This window comes from Sus scrofa, chromosome 14 (genome assembly GCF_054392235.1).
Source record: "Sus scrofa isolate SSC_HxYL_T2T_F1_AM1 chromosome 14, Sscrofa_HxYL_maternal_Yorkshire_Landrace_v2.0, whole genome shotgun sequence".
NCBI lineage: Eukaryota > Metazoa > Chordata > Mammalia > Artiodactyla > Suidae > Sus > Sus scrofa.
The window spans coordinates 135,911,023-135,938,672 of NC_139396.1; the positions used below are offsets into that span (position 1 = coordinate 135,911,023).

The 27,650-nt window shown below is 48.0% G+C and overlaps 3 protein-coding genes across 12 annotated transcripts in view; 1 reads left to right on the plus strand and 2 right to left on the minus strand.

Annotated features, from left to right (window-relative positions):
* Window positions 1-27,650, minus strand: part of PCGF6 (polycomb group ring finger 6) — a 1,082,924-nt gene that overhangs the window by 25,726 nt on the left and 1,029,548 nt on the right. The window lies entirely within an intron of this gene.
* Window positions 75-11,378, minus strand: PITX3 (paired like homeodomain 3). Of its 2 annotated transcripts, none has more exons than XM_084995333.1 (4): window positions 11,197-11,378; window positions 2,350-2,479; window positions 1,973-2,175; window positions 75-1,437 (listed from the first exon to the last, which is right to left on the minus strand). In XM_084995333.1, the coding sequence occupies exons 2-4, from the start codon at window positions 2,465-2,467 to the stop codon at window positions 859-861; spliced, it is 900 nt and encodes a 299-aa protein (XP_084851459.1). In that variant the 5' UTR covers window positions 2,468-2,479; window positions 11,197-11,378; the 3' UTR covers window positions 75-858. The 2 variants fall into 2 exon arrangements, with proteins under 2 accessions (XP_084851459.1, XP_084851460.1); XM_084995334.1 differs by lacking the exon at window positions 11,197-11,378 and adding an exon at window positions 3,478-3,520 and having other exon boundaries at window positions 526-1,437.
* The window catches only part of GBF1 (golgi brefeldin A resistant guanine nucleotide exchange factor 1), a 133,546-nt gene continuing 121,287 nt past the window's right edge, over window positions 15,392-27,650 (plus strand). For 8 of the 9 annotated variants that reach the window (XR_014826823.1, XR_014826822.1, XR_014826821.1 and 5 more), the window contains exon 1: window positions 15,392-15,637. The gene's annotated coding sequence lies outside the window, so the exon portion shown is untranslated. The remainder of the gene's footprint in view (window positions 15,638-27,650) is intronic. The other variant, XM_084995266.1, reaches the window with a different exon arrangement.

Genomic DNA, 27,650 nt, shown 5'->3' on the forward strand with positions numbered 1-27,650 from the left:
AGAAGCTTAGGAGGGTGTGTGGAGGGATGAGAGGCACACAACACAGACACTCAATAAGAATCCTAGGCCTGGTAGGCACTTAATAAATGTCTGTTACAGACCAGAATTTTATTGCTGTTAGAGGCCCAAACCCCTCGTAGGAACAGTGAGAAACAGGTGCAGAAAGTCGGAGTAAAACTTATCTAAAGTCATAGGCTTCCTAAATCGCAGAGTTGACACCTGCAGGCATTCGAGACGGGACCTTCCAGTTATCCTCCAGGAGACCACGAGGTGGCGCCTCAGCACCAGCTTTGGCCAACGCCAACCCAGCAGTTAGTCCCCAAGCCGCACAGAGAAACACGCCTGGCCGCGTTCTCGCTCTGCTCCAGGAATCCCTGGGCTTCCCGGTCCTGGTGTTGGGGGTCTGAGGGGGACTGAAGTCCTAGAAGCCTGGACCTTCATCTCTTTCCTGTACACCCAGCTCTCCTTTAAACATGGGGAAGGATGAGGGGAGAAGGCTCAACCGCAACTGTGAATCATCAGGCCTTTAACGGTCCGCGCACGTTTATTTCATTTCTCTTTGAAAACCGGGGAGGGGGAGTCTGGAGAAGGCGGGGTGGGCCAAGGGCGAGTTGGCCCTCGGGGAACTGGTCCCTGTTCCTGGCTTTAGTCCCAGGGGCGCGGACTGTGTGTAGGGCCCAGTCCATCCCTCAGGCCTGGGAGGGGGAAGGCTTTCCTGGGCCGGCCGCCTCCCAACCCCGGCTGCCCCAGCACCCCTCGCAGACCCCGGGGCGGGAGCAAGCCAGTCAAGACGACCCCAGTCCCGGGAGGCTGTGAATTGCTGCCTCCGCCCTTGGGGATGATCGACGGGCCGGGCGCTCATACGGGCCTTTCCACAGCGTACTGGCACGGACTGAGGTTGGCGGCCGGGGGCGGCCCGGGCACTGCGGGGTAGCTGAAAGAGGCGTGCTGTTTGGCCTTGAGCCTCAGGCTGGCCAGACTCGAGTTACACGGGTCCCGATATACGTAGGGGGAGGAGGCGGCCGCAGCTGCGGCCGCGGCGTAAGGGCAAGACACAGCCCCGGAGGACACTGCGGCGGGAGGCAGCCCGGGGGGTCCCCCGCCCAGGCCCTGCAGGGCTCCAGGCCCTGGCACGGTGCCCGGGGCGGCCGCGGCCGAGGGCACCATGGAGGCGGCGATGGAGCTGGGTGGCGAAAAGACAGGCTGCGAAGCCAGAGGACCCACGTTGACCGAGTTGAAGGCGAACGGGAAGGTCTTGGCGGCGAGTGGCGGGCCGAGCGCTTTGGGTGGCCAGTTGCCGTAAGAGTAGCCGGGGTACACTTCCTCGTAGGGCGGCACCAGCCCCCCGAGTGGCGCCGCGAAGCCGCCCTTGCACAGCTCCGCCTGCTGGCTGCGCTCGCGCTTTCGCCACTTGGCGCGCCGGTTCTTGAACCACACCTGCGGGCGTGCGAGAAAAGTTGTCAGGGCCCAGCCGCTGCCTCGCGAACGGTGGGTGGGTCGCCCAGAGGCGGGTCCGAGTGGGGGCCGGGGGCAGGCGGAGTGGAAAGAAAACGAGATGGCCGGCGACGGGAATCGGATGGTGGAGCAGCCCGACCGCGTGAGGGCGTGGTGCCCAGAGTCAGCGGACTGAGAGAGCAGCAGCGGGCGGCAGGACTGAGTCGGGGACCACAGGCTCATAGGGGTAGGGGTGGGGTTGGTGGGAGTAGGACGGGATCGAGGAGGGCTGAAGAGGAGAACCAGAGATAGTGCCAGAGGAGAAGGAATCCGCCGCCTGGGGTGACAGGGTGGAGTAGGAGCCGAGATGGGGGGGTTGGTGGAAGCCGGGGCCAGAATCAGGTGTTGGGTCCGAGGATGAGGCAGGCGGGGCAGAACTACAGGCTGCTCTTTCCGAAGCTACTGGCTGAGCAGCTGGTGCGAGGGAGGCCCGGGGTAGGGTGTGGGTGGCGGCTCTGGGGCGGGAAGGGGGGCGTACCCGCACTCGGGCCTCAGTGAGGTTGGTCCACACGGCGATCTCCTCGCGCGTACTCATGTCGGGATAGCGGTTCCTCTGGAAGGTCGCCTCCAGCTCTTGCAGCTGCTGGCTGGTGAAGTGCGTGCGCTGCCGCCGCTGCTTCTTCTTCAGCGAGCCGTCTTCGGGGGAGCCTCCGGGCAACGAAGCCGAGGCCTTCTCTGAGTCTGGGGGCAGAGATGGGGGCAGGTCACAGCGCGTCCTCTCCTGAGCGGATTCCCGGGCTCCAGGACCTGGGCCGCGGGGCCCTTCACTTGCTTTCGGACTTCCATCCCTGGGTCCTACCCGGTTTAGGGATGGAGCTGTTATTTCCCCCCACCCCCAGAAGGGGGCGCGCTCACCGCTGTGCTCTTGGCCCTTGCAGCCGTGTTCTGGGAGTGCCGGGTGAGGGGTGCCCGCATCTGACAGCGAGAGGGCTGGGCTCCGGGCCTCTGCCTCGCTGAGCAGGCTGAACTCCATGGGGGAAGTACTCTGGAGGGCAAAAAGGACACAGATCAGGTTAATGAGAATAAAATCTCCAGGTTATCTGGTTCCCAGCAGTGTTTCCCCACCGGTTCTCCGTTCCCTGTCTCAGCTGCCAACATAAAGCTACACCTGTGTGGGGTGCCCTGGGATAGAATGGGTAAACAGCAGTCTAAGCGGGGAAGGATGCATACTTAGAGGTTTTATACACATATATACATACTAGACTTTGATTTGGTCACTGCTAGACACCTAGAACTCTGCCTGGTGGACAGTTATGTTCAATAGATATTTATTGAATCAATGAAAACCACACTATTGCACACCACATGCCATATGCCACATCCCCAAACACTTAAATTCCCTCTCACAGGAGTGTCCAATATTCCCATAAACTCAAACATACCTGTCAAACCAGTCATACCTGAGACACCTGTGTTAGTCACTCCTGTGGGACAGATTTTGAATCAGGCCTGACATTTCTCCCATAAGGAGAATCACTGGTATCGTCTATGGATACTCCCCCCTTCAAAAGAATGCATCAATATTCGGTATGATCATCCTTTTTCAGGTGAGGAAACTGAGACTTGAAGTAATGATTAAGGTCACCAAGCTTGTAAATAGTAGAGCTGGGATCTGAACCAGGTCTGGGAGATTCCTAAAGTATGAAGACATTTGCTTTTTCACATTTTGTTCTTTGGGGGCCCTCCTCACAACCCCCCTGAGGGACTAGCCTCAGGGATAGAACTCTAGCCTGATCTCACCTGGGTTTGCTTCAACTAGGGCAGCCCTGCTTTTGTCTGTTTTGTTTATGTTTTCTGGAGAGATTTCATTTGAAGAAAGGGTGTCAGGGTCAAAACCAAGTTTGAAAATCACTGTCTACCTCTGCCCCCAACCCAGACACTGCATGCCACCAGTCACCACTCTCATGCACTGTCTCCAGCAGGCTGTGGATACAGGCTTCTTAAAGCCCCCTTCCTACCTTTACTCCCTAGATCAAACCTCACCTGACGTTGCCCAGGAGCCTTCAGGGTCCCCTTTCCTGCTGGCTCTCCCAGGCCCCCTCTGGTGGGAAGAAGGGAAATGGGCACTCGTGGGGCTCAGGACTCTGGATGCTGCTTGGGCAGAGGAGCACCAAAGGAGGCTAGGGACAGAGGAGCAGGGGCGAAGAGCTGGGTAGGAGGGGTCCATCTGCCTCCCCGTTAACAGGGTCTTAATGCAGGCTGTGCAAGGTGGCATTAATGTGGTGGATTAGCCTAGATTGAGATGTGTGTCACTTGGTCGCTCTGAATTGATTAGGAGCATTTCCCAGGGAGGCGCAGATGGGCAGCAGCCTGTATTTGCACATGGTAATGCCCCCTTCAACCAGCTCAGGGATGACAGCTGCCCCCTCCCTCCACCTCTCAGGCGAGATTGGGGGTGGGACAGAGGTCAAGGCAGGAGGTTGAGAAACAGTCTCTGTTCTTTCCACAAGCAGAGAGGACTAGACCTTGGACCTTTCCCTAGGGCTGGAGAGGCAGGGCTGAAGGGAACCCGAGGAAGGAAAGGGAGAAGCCAAGCCAAGGGTGGGGGTGCTCAGCTTCCCTCCCCTTCCAGGTCTGAGGACAGGAGCCAGAGGCATAGGGCTGGCCCCAGGATGCTCCGATAGAAGGGAGAGGCTCTTGGGAAGGACCTGGAGCAGCCTTGACTGGTAGCTCTTCCCGAATAGCTGGGGAAGCTTAGAAGAGCTAGCTTGGAAAAGGGGTGCTCTGAAGTCTCCCCTTCATACCCAAGACACCCTCAAAATTGCAAACCACACCTCTGACCTCTCCAGAGGCCCACAGGAGCAACACAGAGCTGGGAAAAGAGGGACAGTTGGGTTTGCCTGTAGGGAAAGCTGAATCCCACCATTGCCATTCATCCTTCTGGTCGACTTTGGCTCCAGACTTGCCATTTTTCCAAACTCCCTTTCCCCCAGCATTCCATACCTGTGTCTTGATTTCACCCTTAATTTCAGCAGAGGGAGGCAAGGTGAGGAGAGATAAGGGCCAGAGTAAAAGACGAGGCCGAGAAAGCAGAGTTCAGGCTGTGTGTTCCCAGAGACAGACAGACACACATGCAGATACACATGGGCCCCTACTCAGACAAAATAAGCACTTGGACTTGGAGCTAGAGGCACACAAACACACACTCTCCCACACATGCGCTCCCACATTCAGGCAGACAGACACACACCGTCACACAGTCTCCTCTCTCTGTGACAGGGACAGCTGCCTTGGCTGTTTTGGAGCTAGCCATTATCCTCCCCCCTCCCCTTTCTGGCCCCTTTGAACCTCAGCTCTCAGTCCCAGGAACTAAGGACGCTGTGGGGGAGGAGGAAGCCAAAGGAGCCAGGGGAGTGGTCGACACTCAGAGGCTGCTGGGGAGAGCCTGTCTGGCTGAGTGGGGAGAAGGTATGGGAATGCAGGGGTGAGGGGGGGGGGTGGAGAAACTGATCAGGCTCCTGCTGGGAAAGTAATCCGTACACCCTATACCCCAAAGAAGCTAGGTTGGGAGTCAAAAGATCTGGGTCCATGTCCTGGATCCCCAATTTACCAGCTCTGTGTCTTTGGTAAATTACTTCTCGGGGCATAGTTTTTCATCTCTAAAAGCGAGATTATAATCTCTTCCCTACCTACCTTCCCTAAGGTTCAAACAAAACATAGCAGGTAGGGATAAACCGCTATTCAAGGTTTTTGTTTTTTTTTTTCCCCCCTCATTCATTGAAATGTTTATTTGGCACCTTCTATGAGCTGGGCATTGAGTAGGGCACTCAGGATACAGTGGTAAATAAGATCTCATTCTTCTTCTTCCTTTTTTTTGGCCATGCCTGTGGCATGTGGAATTCCTGGGCGGAGGATCAAACCCACATCACAGCAGCGACCCAAGCTGCTGCAGTGTTGACACGTAACCCACCGCACCACAAGGGAATGCTGAGATCTCCTTCTTGTCTCTGCCCTTGCTTGAGTGCTTCCCCTTCCCTAGATCCTGTGTCTCTGAGGAAAGAGTGCTCTGGTGAAGAAAGGTGAGTCTGCTGCCCTTTAGAGAGGGATGCAAGGGTGTGTTCTCAGCGCTCTCTCCTAAACTTAAAGGCAGGAGCAGTCAGTAAGGCGAGAGCTAAATGGGCAGAGTAGCCAAAGCTGGGAGCCACTCTGGGGACTGGGGACTGGTAGATGAATGAATGAAGACTTCAGGCTCTCAACTGGGCCAGTAATAGCAGAGAGAGGGGATGTGGCTGAGAAAGGCCCTGCCTCTGAACCTCTGAAGCTGAAAAGGCAGGGACGCTAATGCCAGGCAGGCGAGAGAGAGAGAGAGAGAGAGAGAGAGAGAGAGAGAGAGAGAGAGAGAGAGAGAGAGAGAGAGAGAGAGAGAGAGAGAGAGAGAGCAGAGGCCTCTAGCAGACTCGTGTCCGGTGGGCTGGTCAGGCAGAGGCTGGGGGCGCCAAGCTGTTGTCTGAGCTGGAGACAGGCTGGCTGAGGATTAAGCTCCCCCAAACTGCTGGAGGTCGGGAAGCCAGGGAGTTGGGACTCCAGCCAGGAACACGTCCACACAGTGACTTCGCCTCCCTCAGTGGACAGGGACAGGCAGTAGGTCTGGAAGCACAGGTTAGGTTGATGCTGGTAGAAAATACCAGGTAGGGTCTAAGAGAGTCAAGAGATAACAGAGACTGGGGCTGAGTCCAGCTCTTAGGGGGCCACCGGCCCCACTGCCGCCTTTCTGACGCGGCCAGCAGGGGATGTGTGGCCCAGGCTCTGCTGGCGTCAGGGTGGCAATCCCAGCCCTAGGGAGAATAGAGGGCCTACCAGTGACCTCTGACTCTGAAGTACAGCAAAGAATTATAGGAAGCTGTCATGGACGGTAGCAAGAACAAAGTATCCAAGATCTATAAAGGTGGGAAGCAGAGACTGTCACAGACCAGCGAGGCCATGGCGGGGAGGCCATGATTTCCAAGGGATGCAGCTCATGGCAAGAAGGCAAATATCATGTGCACCCACTTTGGTCCCAAAGCTGAAGGGGAGACCAGGGCACAGCCAGAGAGCCCCCAAAGAGTTGCAATCATAATGCCGAAGGCAGGAAGCATACCCCGGAACTGAAATGGGAGAAAACCTTTTTCTTGCAGGGGCTGAATGAAAAGGAAGGTAAAAGGGGCTGAAGTTATGAGGCGGTGGCTCAGCTTAGCCAGCGGCAAGTTGGCAAACAGATGTAAACCAGAACGGAGCTATCCCATAAACCTGAAACGAAAATGAGGCCCTGAAGTGCACACAGCATTGCGTGCATTAGGGATGCAGAGCACCTACACCATCTGGTCTGCTGAGTAGCCGTGAGCAAACGAGAGCAAGCGAAGACAGCTGTGGACAAGGCTCACCGCCCCAAGAGGATCCCCCCACCCCAAGACTCAGGTGGAGGCAGCAACGATTTGATGCACTTAATATATCCAGGGGTAAATCAGGGATCCGAGAAATGGGCCTCCACACCCTTCCCTCTCCTCCTTCCTTCTTTCCTTCAACAAGTGGTAGGTGCTAAGACAGATCGCCAAGGACGGTAAGGCACAGACCCTAACTTCTAGGAGCCTACCGTGTGCAAATGCAAACACAGCACAGGACGGAGTGGTGGTCTGCATGGGTCTGATTCTCAGATTGTGGAAAATCAGAGAGACAGAAGCCCATGTAAGGTGGTATCAAGTTTTTGAGTTCAGAGACTGTAGCACCTGGCTGATCTGGGAAATAGGGAGGCAACGAAGGGGGCAGAGGCTTTAAAATAATAGGGCAGTATTGGGAATGAACCGGCAGGTTCAGACAGCAGCAGGGAGCCTAGCTTGGCCAAGGTCTTAGTGCGGGCAATGGGAGATCATCTGAGAAAAATGGACAGGCTGAGGGGATCTTCCATTAGGGGCAAAGGATGGGGGTACATGTTTGATACAGTGGAGGCTAGAGCATCTCCCGCTTTTCCATCAAAACCCCCGTAAAACTAGTACGAGAAGATATAGGACAGGAAACTTGGGGCGCAACCTGAAACAGCTGCCACCAGTGTAAAATTTCTTTGAGATCTTCAGCTGTTAAAAATGGAAGCCAATTTTGCATTCTGGCCCACACTTAAGTTATGCTTGTTTTAATATAAAAATAATGTTTTCTCTCCAAGTTTCTGAGAGACATCCTCAAGTGACATCCCCACACCAGGAAGATGGGCCCCCTTTAGACTGCAGTGTCGTGCCACTTCCACTCCTATACTACCCTCTCCCACCTGCCTCCCTTGAAGCATTGCTCCAAGTAGTGGGAGTCACTGGAGGCTTGCAGGTGAGGGAGTGGCATAAAAGCAGCACCTTTGGGATCTTTGTTTGGCAATGGTGAGCAGAATGGGGCAGGGGAGAGATAGGAAAGGGGAAACTATTCACTGAGAGGTGAAAAGTGAAAAAGGCCCTGGGGAGAAAAAAGAGTGGAGATGATTCCAAAAGCAGCCCTTTCTCCCCCACTGCCTTTTCTTTTCTTTTCCTAACAATCTTATCACAGGTCCCCAGGGACTAGACACTCTAGATAAACCCCAATCTCAAGAACTAGTGGATCCTTCAGGTTAGCTTCCATGTCCCTCCCCGACACTCTAGGAAGCATCGTGTAGAGTCGATGGAAAAGAAAGATATGGGTGCCCTTCTCTTGTGCCCACCCCAACTCAGCTCCAGCTTGCCTCCCCTGTCCTCCCTCCCTGGACCTGGGTTCTGGGCCCATATTCACAGCCTTAAGCAGGATGCAAGCAGGATATTCATCCTAGTAGAGGAGCTAAGCATTTGGGGAGCTCCCTAGAACTCTTTTCAGTGGGGGCAGGGATAGTGGCTGGCATCTGAAGCCTAGGATAGGGTGTCCCATCTGTCACTGAGAATCTTCCTGGGGTTGCCTGGCGGATGCTAGCAGGCTGGTCTAGGGCTTGAGACCCCACCCTTCCAAAAAAAGATTCTGTGGCTAGAGGGGACCTACAGTTTGGGCGTAATAATAGCAATAGTGTTTCTTATTTCTGTGCGAAGGGCTTTCATGTACACGATTTCATTTAACTCTTAACAACCACCTTGAATGGCAGGAATGACTATCCCCATTTCATCTCTAAGATAAGTTTGTTCACAGTTACACAGATTGAAGAGATCCTAACGCAGTTCTCCTAAGACCAGGGGCTGAGCTCTTTCCACTCCTCGCCCCCTCCGCCCCAGCAGCCATTTGTGGCTCTGACATGCATTGGTCCTCACAAGCCCTGAAGGATTCGATTTCTACTTCCTGCCTCTACCACCTCCCTGGAAATGAGCTCTGGAAGTTTGCTGCCCACTGTGTGCCAAGGAACATTTTCCTATTCATCCTGTGTTTGCCTTATTCCAGTTCTCAAAGGCCCCCTCGTCTCCAATTTCAGGATTTGGGGAGCAGATCTCCTGCTTATCTCTGCCTTTCCTTATTTGGTGGATTTCCAGCCTATCTCACCTTCCAAAGACCTAACTCTTCAAGTTTGTTCTCACCAGCAGCCCCTGACTCCCCATTCTGCTGCCATTCTCTGACCCTTTGCTAGGTCCATGGCATTCTCCCTAAGAGCCAGTGACCAGGCACACACTCAGCTACATGGTTTTATGTAAGGACAGGAGAAGGTTCTGCCTTTTATTTCCAGTCATCTTTATTACAATGCCATTGCTTTTTGGCAAAAGCATAACTTAAGGCTAAGGTCTTCATGGGTGTAATGCCTATAATGCTTCCTCTAGTCTTTTCCTGACTCAGAGCCTTTCATTTCACCCATAATTTCAATGATTTTTCAAATAGGATCACAAGCCCCTTGGACAGGGTACTGGAATGTGATGGGGATAACCAGGATGTGACCCTCTATTTACCGGAAAGGGGCAAGGGACAAAGGAGATTGAAAAACATTGTCCTAGCTGGTGATCAGCAAACTTTAAAATTAAGGAATGGAGGTGGGAGTGTGGGGAAGATGTACTGTATGTCACTCACGGGTGGAGGGTGAGAAAGTTTGGACCCGCTTGTTTAGATTACTCGTTGCTAACATATTATCTCGCACTTGTCCCCACGAAACTCAGTGCCCAAATGGGCTGTTTTGCTTAGTTACATAGACCAGGAGAGTTCTGTCTACTCCCTTCCCTTGAGCTTAACTGGGCTCTGATTAAAGAGTTGGAGTTGGGGTGGGCAGTCACTGCATGGGGTCCAAAGGAATCAGGTCCCTCCCCTAGCTGCATGAAAAACAAATGCAGTAGTTAGGTAGGGCCGAGACACCCTTCCCAACCAGAGCTGGAGGGCAATATAGGTCCCATGTTGGATCCCAGTGTCTGGATTCCATGTGTCTCCTTCCCACCTCCTCTCAGCCACTAGAGTGGTTGATGGGACTGAGGGAGCGAAAAGGGACACAAGACCACAGGGTTTGCTTTGCTAAAGGGCTGCGGTTCGTTCTTTGGGCCTGGGCTCTTGCTCAGTGTGAGGAAGAGTTTAGCTTGCTGACACCAGGCAAAGAGTATGGGGGTGTCTGTTCAGCTGTACTGGAATTAGAGATTGACTGAGTTTGTGAGGGAACTGAAGCTGTCAGGGGCTTGTGCTGGACTCCTCCTTGCCCTCCCATTGCCCTTTGTGGTTCGTTCCTTCCTTTCCTGGTCTTGGTTCCCATTAGCAATCCCACCACTGGCTCTCTCCCCACAAATTTGGATTCTGGGAGTCCAGGGTGATGCTTAGATCTAGCCTGAGTTGGAGAGGGAATGTCTCCTGCCTCCACTTCAACCCAAGGCCAGGCTTCACCCGGCAGCCCTAGGAACAGAGACAAGTTTGCAAAGTGTGAGCTGGGATTTTAGGCAACCCACCACAGCGAACCCCACCGTACACGCAGCAGCTGGGTAGGCGCTGCCGGGTAAATGGACATGCCACTCGGCCAGGGACATTCTGTCCACCGCTGCCCAACACAGCGCCTGCTCCGGAGAGACCAACCTCTCTGCCCCGGACATTCTGTCCGCTCCGAGCCCCGCGCGCTGCGGACATTCCGTCCGATTCCGTGGCTGCCCGAGGTCGGGACCCATCAGGGCCCTGACAACCCAAGCGGACACGCCAGACCCTCCTCCTAGTCACTCGGACTACCCAGACTCGGCTCTGAAGCCCGCACAGCGGCCATCTGACCCGGTCGCGGCCCGGCTCTCGGAAAACGGCTCCTATCCCAATTGCGAAGCAGCTGGGAAAAGAAGCGTGTGCGACCAACGCATCGTTGCTTCCAGTCCCTGGAGACTGAGACCCAGCGTGTGTGTGTGTGTGTGTGTGTGGGGAGGGGTGTCGGGCACCGCCATCTGCCCCCTTGCTGGGCGACCGCCGCCAGCTCCCCCGGCTGGCCAGGGCCTCGGCAACCCCTTTCACTCCCTAGCTGCTGGCCCCGCGCCTCCGGATTCCAGGGTGCTTTCTGGTAATGGTTTCCCGACTCAACTGTCCGCTTCGCAGAGCCCCTGTCCTGACCTCACGTCTCCGACTTCTCTTCGATCCCTTGAGTCTTCCTCTTATCTGTCCTCCGAGTCCTGACGCTAAGTTTCCCTTTTTCTAAGTCCTGGCCCCGGGTCTGCACTCCGCCCTCCCAGTCTCGACCCGTTCCCCAGGCACCGTGCTCCAGTTCAGCCTCCCTAGGTCCCGTTTTAGGGATCCCAAAGTCCAGCCATGGCCCCTCGGCCCCGTGAGTCCCTGTCTCCCGCATGGTCAAGCACTCACAGTGAGTCCCGCAGCAGGCAGACTCCCGGCAGCGGCGGCGGCGGCCGCAGTCTGGAGGGCAAGCAGGGGCCAGAGGCCGGGCACCCGGCCGGGGTGGGGGCCGCCCCCCTGCGCCCAGGCCGCCGCTCCGCTCCGGCGCTCCCGGACTCGCTGGGAGAGAGTGAGCCTCGCCGTGCACTGCCACCCCCCGCCGGCGCCCATTCACTTTATGGCAGCCCAGGGCGCCCCCAGCCCGCCGCGGCGAGCCTCGCGTGTCGGGCCCCGCCCCCTTCCAGCTGCGCTGCCCGGGCTCCACCCTTTCCAGCTGTGAATTTTCTGGCCCCGCCTTCGGGGGCGGGCTCCGGCAGGCGCACAGCCAAGAACTCCGCCCCCTATCCAATCGGAGGCGCTTCTCCGCAACTGGGCCCCGCCCCTCCCCACGTGGCTGAAACCATGCTCCAGCGAGAACGCTTTGGCACAACCAAGCCGGAGCGTAGAGTGGACCGGGTGTCTCCACCGAGCCGGGGCCCGTGATGTGGGGGCCAGACCACCACCCCGAGCGAAGTGGAACGGTGCTGGGGGATAGGGTCAGGTGGAAGTGCGCACGGATTGGGAGAGGCCAACGGGTTTCTGCGCTCAGAATTCGTTGCCGCTCAAGTTTCGGCAATTTTCTCCACTTGTCGCTGTCTGTCTCCCTGCCCTTTTGTCTCTGCTCCAATTCTCCCACATCTCGCCTTTCTTTCCTTTTTTTTCCTCCGCCACCGCTTTGCTCCTGCTGTTTGTCTCTCTCCTTCCTCCTCTGCCACTTTGAAAGACTAATTTCTCTTTCTGCTCCTATTTTTCCTTGCTTCTTTCTCTCTTCCTCTTCTCCGCTATCTCCTCTCCCCTACCCCCCACCTCGCCCTTTTTTCCCCTCTCCTCTAAGGAAGGTGGCTTCATGAAGAAAGCAGAAATTGGAATGAGACAAACCAAAACGGCATTCTAACCCTGCTATCAACTGTGCCATCATCTAGCGACTTTGGACAAGTAACTTTACTATCACTCCCAGCCACTTCCTCAAGTTAAAGGAGGTTCTAACTGGATCTCAGGGCTTGGGCTGGGTAACCCTCAGAGGGCTGGGTAATTTTCCCTGTCAGTCTGCATGCTTGTCTCACCCAGATTAAATTCTCCTAGCCTTAACAGGGCTACCTTCTTGGTGATACCAGGTTAGGTTCTGTGGCCAAGGTGTGTCCTTGGTGCTTGCTGGTTAGGGAGTCGCAAGGGATAGGACAGATGTCCCAAGGAACATAGAGAGTCAGGCTGGGTTGCTAGGTTGCCCCTGATGGTCTTAAGCCCTATCTCATACTGTATGCCTGGTGAATCTGACCAATCATGCCTCTGCTCAAAACCTTTCAATGGTTCCTGTTTGCCTTCAGGATAAAGGCCGAGTTCCCTTGCCTGGCATAGAAGACTTTTAGGGCCTGATCCTGTCTTAATCTCCAATTTCCTAGTGGTTTCTTGCACACCTCTTACAGTAAGATATCTTTCTTTCTTGCTTGCTTTTTTTTTTTTTTTTTTTTTGTCTTTTTGCCTTTTCTTGGGTCGCTCTCGTGGCATATGGAGGTTCCTAGGCTGGGGGTTGAATCGGAGCTGTAGCCGCCGGCCTACGCCAGAGCCATAGCAACGCGGGATCCGAGCCGCGATTGCAAACTACACCACAGCTCACAGCAACGCTGGATCCTTAACCCACTGAGCAAGGGCAGGGACCGAACCCGCAACCTCACGGTTCCTAGTCGGATTAGTTAACCACTGAGCCACGATGGGAACTCCTTTCTTTCTTTCCTTCCTTCCTTCTTTCTTTCTTTCTTTCTCTTTCTTTCTTTCCTTTTTTCTCTTTCTCTCTCTCTCCTTCCTTCCTTCCTTTCTTTTCTATTTTATCTTTTTAGGGTTGCACCCACAGCACATGGAAGTTCCCAGGCTAGGGGTCTAATCGGAGCTGCACCTGCCGGCCTACTCCACAGTAACTTGGAATCTAAGCCGCGTCTTCGATCTACACTGAAGCTCATGGCAACACCAGATCCATAACCCACTGAATGAGGCCAGGGATCGAACCTGTGTCCTCATGGGTACCAGTTGGGTTCGTTACTGCTGAGCCATGACGGGAACTCCAGTAACATATTTCTAACCAAGCTTCATTTTTCCAACTCCTAGTCATCCCCTGAAGTTCCACTAAGGCCTCATTCTCTTTGGGAAGCCTTTCCTGAATTCCCAGGAATTAGCTATATGTCTAGCCTTTTGCTCCCACAACCCTCTTGTGCATACCCTCTATTACCCCACCCATAATATTGAAGAGATCAGCTTATGTGTTGTCCCTTATGATACTCAGATTTAGGAGGGCAAGAACCATGTTTCCCTGATCTTTCTATTCTTAAGCATAATGTAGAAATTTAATACTAAAATCTAAGATGGAGACGTTTTGACTGGTAAGATAATGTAGGTTAGAAGGGGCTGGGGCATTGTCATCTTTTTCCTTATCTCTAATACACAATTGCATTCGTGCTTTCAGATCGATTAATTTCTAGAGGTATGTAGGAGTGGAGATGGGGTAGAAGGGAGTTTTGGGCCACTTAGAGAATTTTCCAGTTTATTATCCAGGACTTCTCTGAGATATGCCCAAGAGACCAAGTATCAGTTTTCAAATGAAGGTGGAAAATGGCTCAGAGGTAGTGTGGAAAGAGATGCTATGGTGGTTGTACCCGCTACTCCTGACTTTTTGGGTGAAAGAGGCAAGGTCTTCACCTGGACCCAGAGATCAGGAGCCCAAAATCCAGGTGCAGGAAGCTGTTAAGGAATTCTTCTGATGTCAGTTCTGGTGGTTTCTTCATATTAGAGGGTTCCAGCCCAAGGTTGGTCTTTGGCTGTCTGGTTTTGAGACCACATTCCTATGGGGTTAGGAATGGAGTTTCCCTGGACTTGGGTCATCCATAAATGGGAGAAAATGAGGGGAGAGTTGGTATCTTCTTTTACTGTGTCCCAGCAGTCTCTTCAGATCTGCAGGAACACCTGGGCTTTATTCCAGCAGACAGGCTAGGAATTCCACCATTCAATCTGCAAGGAGAAAGTCATCTTTCTGTCCTCTTTCTACACACTCTTACTTCTAGGTAATTCTAAATAACTTGGTACCCTGTATCTTCTCTTGCCAGGGGAGAAGCAGCTGGGGGCAGGAGAGTGAATACTGTGGGCTAGCATCTTGCCCTCAGGCCTCTTAGCATTTCTAAGGCAAACAGTAAAGGTTTCAGTTTCCTGTCCCTGGTGATGAGGACTAACCCGTGTGGTTAGCTTTTTTTCCAGGTAGGTAAAGGGTGTCTGAGGCTTAAGGATGAGGGTCAGAGCTGGGAGTCACAGTCTGATAGACTAAAGCATAAGAAATATCGAAGGGCAGTGAAAAAGAGAGCTGGAGTGGAGTGAGGACACCTGGGTTTGTCTCTCTGCTCTGTAATTAACTAGCTATAAAAAAACGTGGGGGCTCTCTTTCCATTCTGGGAATCAGTTTCCTGCTCTGCAAAATGAAAGGACCTGAATTAGATACCCAAGGTTTCTGTCACCTCCCATTGTCTCCATCGGCGCAAGTCATAGAAACAAAGTTGAGATGGGACGGACTCATCTATGAGAAGCCAAACAGGGCAAGCGGACGGGACGGTGGGGGAAGGGAGTTTGGAATAGATTGCTCCTCCATCCTGGAGGGAGCCCAGCGATGCCTCGAAAGGAAATGATCCCTCAAGGGTCACGGTATTGGCCCAGGTGACTTTAATAAGGAGTGGCAGCGGGCATCGGGATGGGGGGGAGTAAGGCCGTCCACTCAGGCTCTCAAAACGGACCCCGCCCCCTTTCCAGCAAATCATAGCTTTCTTCCCCATAATGCCCAGCAGCCACTGTCAAGCCACGCACTGCAACCAAACTCTACCCAACTCCGCCTCTCCAACTGCCCAGCACAAATTCTCCTTTTTTATTGGCTTTCATAACTGTCACTCAGAGAGTCCTCATATCCGTTGGTTGTCCCCTGCCTACCCTTTTCTTTCCCTTGTAATCTAGCCTCTTCGGGCACTACCCGCCTCCAAAAGCCAATTTCCTTTCTTCAATTGGATAGCTGGAATGCCACTTTTCACAGTGCAAAGCTATGATTGGCTGTGCGCGGCAGGGCTCGCGCAGTTACCAGGCAGCGGGCTAGACTGAGGCTAGTTACCACGTCAGTGAGCTGACAGGGAAGGCAGCCGGCTCCACCGCCCGTTCCGGTCGACTCTTCCCGACCAACTGTGCGGCTCTTGATTTCAGCGTCAACTCCCAGGAAACGAGCACCTTCCCTGCTCGCATCTGCCACCAGAGCCGGTAGAGCAGCTGGGAGACGCCTTCGGGGCCTGGGCTGGACATGAGCAGCGGCTGCCGGTCCTGGGACTAGGCCCCGCCATTTTGGATCCGCTGACAGGTCAGCGAAGTCTCTTAAGAGTTCCAGAGTCGTGAAGGCCGCTCTGACATCGCGAGAGGGAATAGGGGAGGAGGGCCCTTAAATTGAATGAGCCGGGGCAGAATCGAGAAGAGGGAGAGAATGTTATGGGAGGGAACTGGGAGAGGTGCAGGGGGGCAAAGGTCAGGCCCCTGCCGCCGGAGGGACGACTTCGACTCTGGCTTTCGATCTCCTTCGGATGCCGGAATCCTTCTTCCTGTGTTCCTAGATTTAACCTAGTCGTCAGCTTCTCGCTTCCGGAGCTTTCTACATCCTAAAGGGCCGAGTCCCCAGAACCTGAAAGGAAACCTTGAGAGTACTGTATCTTCTTTTCAGGGTTGCTTTTTAGACTTTAGATATGGGAGTCTTTCCAGATTCTGTACAGCATCCACCTCTGTGTGAGTGTCTCATTAATACAGCTGAACTGCATCGTTAATGATGATGAACTAATGCAACCTAGACCAGGATTGAGGCCAGCCTCTTTGGAACCTGGGCTAAGAGAAGGCTTTCCTTTTATGTGGTTTGTATGTAAACACTGGCCTTGTTTTCTGAGCTTGTTTCTTCGTTTACACAATCTTTTACAGATGTTCATTTCTAGTGTATGTTTTTGGTTGACATTCCCTCCAACCCCCACCCCCAGGTCTTCTCTTCAGTTGGCCTAAGGAGATGAAGTTCAGTCTCAAGAAAGCCACTCTATTATGACATATCTGGATGAGAGCAGAGAGGAACTTCAAGACTTGAATTTGAGTGCCTGTGAAGTTGGTACTATTGGCCTATTTAGTGGATAAAAAAGTCATGAGAGGTGTTCAGTCAGTTTAAAAGCGGTAGGGTTAGGGCAGCAGAATGAATGATGGGACATAACCCCAAAGTGTAGTTTATGGCACTGCAGTGACCTTTGATAAACAGCTGTATTATAAAGCTATAAAAGTCCTTCACGAGTAAAGAATGCCTTTAGAAATGAGGAATGATGTAGATAGTGTTTTTTAAAACACAATGTAGAAATTTGCACACACAGGGGACTCCTGGGCCCTGTGGAGGATACTGAGAGAAAGGTCTCTTTGGGGATTGTTCTGCTCAGTTTGTGCACTTCTTAAAAGCAGTAGCTTATATGTGCACTGGCTTAGCTAGAGCAATAGGGATAAAGCAATATCAACCAAATGCCTTTTCAGCATGTAGTAGACACTCAATAAGTGTTACCTGTACCTAGGATTAGTTTTAGTATATGATCCTGACTTATGGCCTTGGTTCTAGTCCTGGCAGTCAGAACTTTTTGCGTGATGAGGTAGTAACAAGGAAGGTCAAAACCTTATTGTGTCAGAAAGGAAAGCTGTCTAGGTTCTGGAGTGACTAAACTCTGCTCTCCGGAAATTGTGTGTGTGTGTGTGTTGGTAGAGGAGGATAGCATCGTTTGTATTTATTGATTTAGAATAAGTTGGATGGAAATGGTACAAGAAACTATTTGCATTTTAACTTGCTGATCAAAGTTGCAGAATTTACAAAAAAGTAATTGAAAGTGGCTAGTGAAATAACATAGTCATCTCAGAAAGTATCCAGGTTTGATGGGTCTGTCTTTCTTTCTGAGTTGATACACCCTGTTGAGCCCTTTTGGTTTGATAATGATTTGCATAATAGGTAACCTAATCTTTGAGTAGATAGTGTGGTCAATTTAGCATCTTTTCAGCTGGGCTGAAAGTAACTCAGGCATCTAAGAGTTTCCCTTTTCTAAAAAGTTGTTTTCTAGATAGGGATAGTTCTTTCCCCGCCCCCATCCCAAATCAGAAAATTTGTTCTTCCTTCAAGACTTGTACTTGAGCTGCTTTTTTCTTTTCTCTTTTCTTCTTTTTTGGCTGGCTCATGGCATGTGGGCCAGAGATCAGATCTGAGCTGCGGTTGTAACCTACACTGAAACTGCAGCAACTCCGGATCCCTTTAACCTACTGTACCAGGCCAGGATCGAACCTGAATCCTGGCCCTGCAGAGACACCAACCATCCTGTTGTGCCACAAGAAGAACTCCTTGAGCTTCTTTTTATTTGTTTTGTTTTTAAATTTTTGGCAGCGCCTGTGGCATGTGGAAGTTCCCTGGCCAGGGATCAGACTCTCACCACAGCAGCGACCCAAGCTGCAGCAGTGACACCACTGGGTCCTTAACCTGCTGAGCCACAGAGAAACCCCTGAGCTTCTCTTTAGTGGTGGCTTAGACAGTACCTTCTAAGTGATGACAGTGATGATCACTGGCACCCTGAGAACTCACGTTGTTAGACACATCTCCTCATGAGTAGCTGGGCACCAATCCCAGTTGAACTTGAAGTTCTCAGAGTTACACTTCTACTTCACTTCCCTGTGTTCCAGAAGGCAGGATGACTGCCACTTTTAGATAATAACCTCATTGATAGGATACTTAGACTGGCTAGTGTGCACAGCTAGAGAGGAAAAAGACACAGCTCCTGCTTTTGAGGAGACCCATTGTATTTATACGATACTCACTGGAAAGATCATCCTTGTCTTTGTATGTCACTTCTATTGATTGATCACAGTCTGTCCCTGTGGTTCAGTGTGACTAATCAGAATAATTCCGCTGTTGGGGTAATTGTGGAGTTGATTTGAAAGGAGAAAGGAAGGATCATTTTACCTCTGGCTGGAAGAGCTGTGTTGATGTAATTGGCAGGTGTTTTACTGGTTCTCTTTTTCTGTATTTCAGAATGTTCAACAGCAGTTATTTAATTAAATGAAAAATGTAATAGAGGGAGTTCCTCTTGTGGCACAGCAGAAATGAATCTGACTAGGAACCATGAAGTTGCGGGTTCAATCCCTGGCCTTGCTCAGTAGGTTGGGGATCTGGCATTGCCGTGAGCTGTGGTGTGGGTCGCAGATGCGGCTCGGATCCTGTGTGGCTATGGTTGTGTAGGCTGGCAGCTGTAGCTCTGATTCAGCCCCTAGCCTGGGAACCTCCATGTGCTGTGGGTGTGGCCCTAAAAGCAAAAAAAAAAAAAAAAAAAAAAAAAGAAAATTGTAATAGAGCACCATAGTGATTTTGAGTCCCAGTTGTGGTGCATATGATCATGGAAGTAATAATGATTTCTTGCCATCATAACCAGGGATTACAAACTCAAATACCTGAGTATCAGACAGGTAATATGAACGAGTGAAGTGAGCCAGGAGGGACTGTATTAGCGTGCAGTAGTGACTGTAGTGTACTGGAATATGGGCGTAATATGACCATTATTCCTATTTTTCAGGAGAAATTGGAAATTCAGATCATTGTGTTTTAAACTGTTGGCGGCTAGTTAAATTATTTAAAAATTTTTTTGCAGGTGGAAAAAATATGTCTGTGGACTGAATTCTGCCTCATGACAGTGGATGATGACCCCTGATATACAAGAAGGGCAGGGCTTATGAGGCTTAATCACTGCAGTTCTCTGTATATAATCACACACACTTTTTAATCTTTGTCCTACTCTGCCAACTTTCACCTTTGGTTGTCATGTTGGGTGCCCTGAGTGGTTGAAAGATGAGTGAGAGAAAGAAGCCTTGTTTCATTTTTCATCTCCAAACTGGCAAAAAGAACATCTTTGGATAACCTTGAACATATCTCAGTAGTTCACCTTGCATATAATTCTTGGGATAACCTCAGAATTTCCATCGATGGAGGAGGTGGGATGGTAGAGCTGAGGTACGTTGATCATCTGATTAGCGGATTGTCCAGTGGTGTCCTGTCAGGGCACCAGTGTTTTTCTTGGTTTGATCTTCTTACCTCCAGCCTTTGAGTAAATTTCTTTCTTTCTTTTCTTTCTTTTTTTTTTTTGCTTTTTTTTAAGGACCACACCTGCGGCATATAGAAGTTCCTGGGCTAGGGCTCAAATCACAGCTGCAGCTGCTGGCCTATACCACAACCACAGCAACACTGGATCCAAGCCAAATCTTCAACCTGTGCTGCAGCTTGCGGCAATTCCAGAGCCTTAACCCACTGAGCAAGGCCAGGGATTGAACCTGCATCCTCATGGATACTAGTCAGGTTCTGAACCCTCTGAGCCACGATGGGAACGCCAGAGATCTTCATCTTTGGTGCTTCTCTGGAATGTTTGAGAGCTAGAGTGAAGATAAAACCTTGGAAGGACCAGCTCATGGTTGTTTAGCTTCCGGGTATCTTCTGCTCTCACAGAAAACCCATCAGAATTTTCTTGGTTTGCACAGCTGTGAATTAGACACCAAAGCACCATGAAAAAGAAAAAAACCCGAGTCTTTGCTTTTGGAGAATCTAATTTCTAATTGGATAAGAACAACTTTTAAGCAATTAATTAAAAAAACTTAAACAATGGTCTACTAATAGTCTATTTAGAACCAAAGAAATTAAGACACATACACATAAATGAAGAATTAACAATTACATAAAGAGTTGTATATTTCACAAAAGAAATGTGAGCATGCAGATAGCATATGAGGAGACTTCAGGTAGATGTGAAAACAGAAGCATTATGATTTGGCTGGTGGATCAATGTGGGTTCTTTTTGTCTATAGAACGGCCAATATGGAAGGTTCATAAGTTCTAGTAGAGAAAGAAACATGGGATACCGAAAGAAGGCTTGCCTGCCTGGCTTAGAGTCCTTGTCTTCTATGAAGTAATTGTTCTCACAAGAGATATATATGAGCAGCACCAGTATCGAAGAGTCAGTCTTGAAATTAGTTCTTTCATTTAGTCATTTGTTCATTCAGTATTTATCATTTTTCTTACCATGTGTTAGGCATTGGTGATAAAAAAGTAAATAAATTATGGTCTCCTCCTGAGATGCTTATAGACTCCTGGGAGGACAGGCTAAATAAATAATTGTAAATGAGTATAAGATGTGTTTAAATAGAGGTATGTACAAATGCTATGGGGTGACAAAAAAGGAGTACTAATAACTCTCTTGGGGTTAGCTATGGAAGACTTCATGGAGAAGGCATTATCTTAATAATAGCCAGTCTTTGTTTTGGTTGTAATATTCTAGGTAGTATGCTAGGTGCTTGGCAGGCTTCTTATTTAGGCCTTAAAATTAATGAGGAGGTACTATCTGTTTTGCAATGGAGAACTTAGCCAGAAAGGCTAAGAAACTTGGTTAAGGTCATAGAGGTGATTAACAGTCAAGAATACCACTGTGGTATTGGCTCTAGTTAGACTTTTGGGTGGAATGAGTAGGATTCGCCAGGTGGACAAGAGTGGGAAAAAAATACTCAAAACAGAAAAGGAATAGCATGTGCAAAGGCAGACAGCAAAGAGCATAACTTAAAAAGAAGAAACTTTTGTTGGTCTGTTTTATATATACAAAGAAGGTATACAGCATATGCGGGGCATCATTGTCCCCAGCCCAACTTAAGAAATAGAACGTTACCAAGATTGGGGCATAGTGAATGCCCTTCCCTGTTAGTCACAGTCACATCTCCCTTCCTTCTAGCCACCGCTGTAAAATTTTTTGTGAATTTCCCCTGGGTCTAGTTTCAGCAGTGGAATTGATGAGATAGAGTATAAAATTCTTCAAGTTTGCAGGATAACACCAAATTGTTATCCAAATGAATTGTGTCAATTTATAGACTCACCAGTCACTTGGTCTGCATTTTTACCATCTTTTGGTATTGTCAAATTAAAATTTTGTGCTGTTTTAGGGGTATAAAATGGTATTTTATGATAATCTTATTTTGTAATTTTCTTTTCTTTTTTTTTTTGTCTTTTTGCCATTTCTTGGGCCGCTCCTGCAGCATATGGAGGTTCCCAGGCTAGGGGTCGAATCAGAGCTGTAGCTGCCAGCCTACGCCAGAGCCACAGCAACGCAGGATCCGAGCCGCGTCTGCGACCTATACCACAGCTCACGGCAATGCCGGAACCTTGACCCACTGAGCAAGGGCAGGGACCGAGCCCGCAACCTCATGGTTCCTAGTCGGATTCATTAACCACTGCGCCACGACAGGAACTCCCTGTAATTTTCTTGTTTATTAATGAAGTTAATAATTTTTTTAATGTATTTATTTACTGTTTGTATTTTCCTCATTCTGTGAAATGCATGTTCATATCTATTTCCAGTTTGGGGAGGGTTTTTTACAGTTTTGTAGCAGTTATATTATGTATATTGCTTCTTTATTATATGGGTTACATATGTTTTCTACATTTTCTCCCAGTTTTTGACTTATCTCCACTCCCTCCCCCTTTTTTTTCTTGGCTGCGCTCACGGCGTGTAGAAAGTCCCAGGCCAGGGTTTGAACTTGTGCCATAAACAGTGACCTGGGCTGCTGCAGTGACAACTGACAATGCCAGATCTTTTTTATTTATTTTTTTTTGCTTTTTAGGGCTGCACCCACAGCATATGGAGGTTCCCAGGCTAGGGGTCTGATCAGAGCTACAGCTGCTGGCCTGCACCACAGCCACAGCAACACCAGATCTGAACCGCATCTGCGACCTACACCACAGTTCATGCCAATGCCGGATCCTCAACCCACTGAGTGAGGCCAGGGATGGAACCTGCAACCTCATGTTTCCTAGTCAGATTTGTTTCTGCTGTGCCACAAAGGGAACTCCTGACAACGCCAAATCTTTAACCCCCTGCACCACATGACAACTCCATCTTTTCCCTCTTTTTTTATGGTGTCTTTTGAACAAATGTCAAATTTTAACATGGTTTAATTTACCTTTTTTTTTTTTTTTTTTTTTTTTTTTTTAATGGGTTGTGCTTCTTGTTTCCTATTTAGGTGCTTCTCCCCATGCTGAAATTATAAAAATACTCTCATATATTGTAAAGTTTTCAAGTTTTGCTTTTTCACATTTAAGGCTTTAATTCATTTAAAATAGAATTTTTGCTGTTCCATGAAGGATCCAATTTATTGTTTGTGTTTCTCCTGCATTTGTTTAGATCTGGAGGGAGTTGCCAGTTGATATAGTGACTCCTTCTCTTTGAATCCTCTTGGGGTTAGTAGCTGGGATGCTGCAAAGCATAAGGGGAATGCTATAGACCCAGCTTTAAACAGAAAAGTGCTTTCAGAGGATATATGCTGCTTAGAGTCTTTGGGCCAGTGACTTATCTGGCTGGGGGATGTTAACTGATGTGTATTTGGTTGTTCCTTCTCATTATTTCTCTTACAAGGTAAACTTTAAGTTCTTTTCTTTCACACTCCTGAGGTCTCTGTAGGCCTTTGTGATAAGGGGTTCTAGGCCATTGGCTACTGCACAGTAAGTGGTTAATCAGAACTTCCCATTTGAACCTGAAGGTCAGATTTCCTTAAAAGATTCCTTGGGTGAAGAGACTTGCTCAGTGGTTTGGAGGGAGATTAGATAACTCTGCATAGTCCTTGAAAATAATTCCTCTTCATTCCCTATATATAACTTTCTCACTAAGAAAAAAAAAATGAGTTTTTGTTTAGATCTTTGCTATCTTAGAAAGTTGTTAGCTGTTAGTGCCTAGTAAATGTTGATCGAATGTTAGATGATTACTTGAGTTGGTAGCCCAGTTCAAAATTCATTTCCTCCCAGAAGCCTTCCAAATTGCATTTAGATCCTATTAGATCTCAGCTAAGTCCCATTGACACTTTTGTTTGCAATTTGTATGGTAGCATTGTTGTTACATACCTGTTGCTGTGTTGTTCTCAGTATGGATGTTTTCTCTCATTCTTAGTTCTTTAAAAAGAAAATTAAATATTTTATAGTGTCCCCTTCCAGGCTCCTCAAAATATTTTTTTTACAATGATAGTTATTCAGTATATATACTGAATAATAACTATATATTGAAGGGCCCCCATAATATGTACCCCACTTTGCTTTTCTAGCTTACCTGCTGTTATTCCCCTTGAATTAAGGTTCCAAGTCTGGAATAATCATGATCCCCTAAATGCATATGAGTTTTCCCACATATAAGCCTTTACTCTTGCCATTCTTTCTTTGTATTTTTGACTGTATCCTGTCTTTCATTTCCCTTTCCAGGGCCCTCTGCCAGAAATAATTTTCTTTGCTTCGCTACTGTGACAATGTGTATCACTCATGTGTGTATGTGTATATATACACATATATACACATACACACAAACCCACATATATACACATATAAGAAACACACACACACCCATATATATATATATGTGGGTGTGTGTGTGCGTTTGTGTGTCAATGTATGTGTTTTTATCTAATCTACTAGATTATAAATTCCTTGTGGGTGGGTAGGGACAATTCTGTATGACTGCCTAGCATTTTGCTTAGTATATGTACTAAGTAATGTCTGATTGACTGAAGTAAATATTTGTTAGTTAATTAGCTTTCATTGCTGCTGTTAATCATTTACACATGGAATAATACAACTGCTTTTTTTCTCATTGTATTTATTTATTTATATTTTTATTTCTCAAATGAATTTATCACATCTGTAGTTAATACAACTTTTCTAAAGAGCCTGTTTGTTTCTAAAAAAATCAATTAATGAAATTTTTGAAATAGGTAATGTATGTATATGACATAAAATTCAAAATGTACAGAAGAGTATACAGAGAAAATTAAGTCTTCTCTCACCACTGTTCCCCAGTTCCATTCTTTTTTTTTAGGGCTGCACCATGGCATATGGAAGTTCCCAAGCTAGGTGTCAAATCAGCTTCAGCTGCTGGCCTATACCAGCCACAGCAACACAGGATCTGGACCATATCTACAGCCTACGCCGCAGCTTGTGGCAGCACCAGATCTTTAACCCACTAAGTGAGACCAAGGATTAAACCCATGTCCTCATGAGTACTAGTTGGGTTCTTAACCTGCTGAGCCACAATGGGAACTCTCCCCCAGTTCCTTTCTTTGGAGGCAACCTTTGTTAGGAGTTTCTTAAAAATTCTTCCAGAGATCTATCTTGCCTAAATAATTTAAGGAAAGAGAGATACTAGAGATATTATATTTTCTCTTATGATACTTAGAATTATTTTTGAATTTATCTTTCTTATATTTCTGGCTTCACTTCCTCTTCATTATTGTATGTTTTCATCATTAAATCTTCTCAATTCATTGACGAGAACATTGCTTTGTACCTAGAGCATTTAATCTTCTGAGACTAACCTAGTTTTTTTTTTTTTTTAATTGTCATTAAGGAGTTCCCTGGTGGCCTAGTGGTTAAGAACTTGGTGTTGTCACTGCTGTGGTGGGGGTTTGATCCCTGGTCTGGGAACTTCCACATGCCACAGGCATGGCCAACAAAAGAAAAAAAATTGTCATTAAAATAAGTATTGTTGGGGAGTTCCCGTCGTGGCGCAGTGGTTAACGAATCCGACTAGGAACCATGAGGTTGCGGGTTTGGTCCCTGCCCTTGCTCAGTGGGTTAACGATCCGGTGTTGCCGTGAGCTGTGGTGTAGGTTGCAGACGTGGCTCAGATCCCGCGTTGCTGTGGCTCTGGCGTAGGCCGGTGGCTACAGCTCCGATTCAACCCCTAGCCTGGGAACCTCCATATGCCGCTGGAGCGGCCCAAGAAATAGCAACAACAACAACAACAACAACAAGACAAAAAAGACAAAAAAAAAAAAATAAGTGTTGTCTTTTGTTGAGTTCCCTTGTGGATTGGGAGAGGTGTTATGTTCCTGAACAAAATTTGTACCAGTTCTTTTTACATTTATCATCGTGTTTTTCATCCTTCTTACTTTCTTGTACAAAATATGCAAACAGAGCTGCTTTCAGAGCACTTTTTTTCCCTCTATATCTCTGGCTCAGTTTTCTTTTAGATCCTGCTAAACTATAAATGCCTCAAGGCAAGAGATTATATCTCAACTCTTTCATCATTATTAATTTTTAATTTTATTGGTGGTACAGTAATATATTCTCCTTGTAAAAAAGTCAGCATTATAGATGAGGCTAATATCTTCTGATTACACCCTGATTTCATAGTACTTTCTTTAGAGATAGCTATGGTTATTGAGTCTGGGGTTCATCTGCCCAGACCTTTTATTCTGTGTTTTCATATCTCTCTGTATACCTGTATAAAATACATTCAGTATAGTTAACTCACAAACATAATGTTTCAAGGGAAGAGGGCAAATTGCAGAAGATTACATACAACATGTAGCTATACAAATTGAACAAATATACAAAATGATATGTATTGTCTAAAGAACACATCAATGAAGTAAAAGTATAAAGCAACGTGAAAGTTTAATAAACATCAGATTTAGAATAGTGGGGCCTATAGATGAAAGAGAAGAAGATGTAATTAGGGCAGACACATCCTTCTGTTGTACTGTCCTTAATGTGGATACTGGCTATGATATTACTCTTTATATCTCACTGTATGTTAAATATTGCATTTTTTTTTTTTTTTTGGTCTTTTCTAGGGTTGCACCCTCGGCATATGCAAGTTCCCAGGCTAGGGGTCAAATCAGAGCTGTAACTGCTGGCCTACACCACAGCCACAGCAATGCCGGATCCTTAACCCACTGAGCAGGGCCAGGGATCAAACCTGCGACTTCACGGATACTAGTCAGTTTCATTACCACTGAGCCACAACAGGAACTCCAAGTATTGCATATTTTTAAAAACAAAAATCTAGTATTTTGTGCAGGGTGGGTTGGTTGATTTTTATATAACTGGTAACATACATCCTTGTACTATATATATTTTTTTCATTCCATAATACGTCTGAGAGCTCTTCTGATGTCTTATTTGCTTTGTATCCTTAGCCATTCTGAAAGATGCCTTATGCATAGTAGGTGCTCATTCAGTAAATATTCCTGGAATTCCTTCCCTTACTCTGTTAGCCTTACTGTTTTGAGGTTCTTTGAGCCTGATCTAAATGTCTAGCTGTATGTCCCCCAACCCTGCTTTTTATTGCTTTCACTTTTGAACATTTTGTCTTTCTGAGAAAGTTTTCTAAATAACAGAATGTGATTGGATTACTGATTTTACATGCTCATAGGGTTTTCTCTATGCCAAGAAGAGTCTACCTTTTGGTCTGTTTATTAGAGATTTCCTGCTGTAAGCAAGTGAACTTGACTTTTTGCACTTTTAAAAGATTGTATTACTGCTGCTGTCCATTTTTCTAGAGCTGACTTGGCAGAATGGATGCAGTCTATAAATTGACATCATAATTGTGGTTCCAAACTAAGGCTATTTTTCTTTTTTTTCCTTTGGACAGATTTTTTTTTTTTTTAAATTAAAGTACAGGAGTTCCCATTGTGGCTCAGTGGTAATGAACCTGACTAGTATCCATGAGGACGTAGGTTCGATCTCTGGCTGTGCTCAGTGGGTTAAGGATCCAGCATTGCCATGAGCTGTGGTATAGGTTGCAGATGTGGCTCAGATCTGGCATAGCTGTGGCAAAGGCTAGCAGCTAAAGCTCCAATTAAACCCCTAGCCTGGGAACTTCCATATATATGCCGAGTGTGTAGCCCTAAAAAGACCTAAATAAATAAATAGATTAATTAATTAAAGTATAGTTGATTTACAGTGTCATACCAATTTCTGCGGTACAACATAGTGACCCAGTCATACACACACACACACACACACACACACACACATACACATTCTTTTTCTCATATCATCTTCTATCATGTTCTATCCCAAGAGATTGGACATAGTTCCCTGTGCTGTGCAGTAGGACTTCATTGCTATTTTTTTCTTCTCTTTTCCTTTTTTTGGCTGCACCTGTGGCATGGGAAAGTTATGGGACCAGGGATCAAACCCAAGCCACAGCAGTGACAATGCCAGATTCTTAACCCACTGAGCGGGGCCAGGGATTGAACCTGCGTCCTCATGGATGCTAGTCAGGTTTGTCACCGATGAGCCATGATGGGAACTCCCTAACCTAAACTTTCATTATTACTTTATTGAGTTGTTAAAAAAGAACAAAGGGAAGATCTGAAATATTCTTTAACAAACTAGCAACACATGTATCTGCATATCTTAATGCCTCATAGGAGAGTTGTGAGTGACAAGACTAAAGAATCTGACATGCTTGTTAGAGACTGATGAGGTGCCTTTGAGGAATTTTCTGGTTTGATGCTTTTTGAGTTGTATG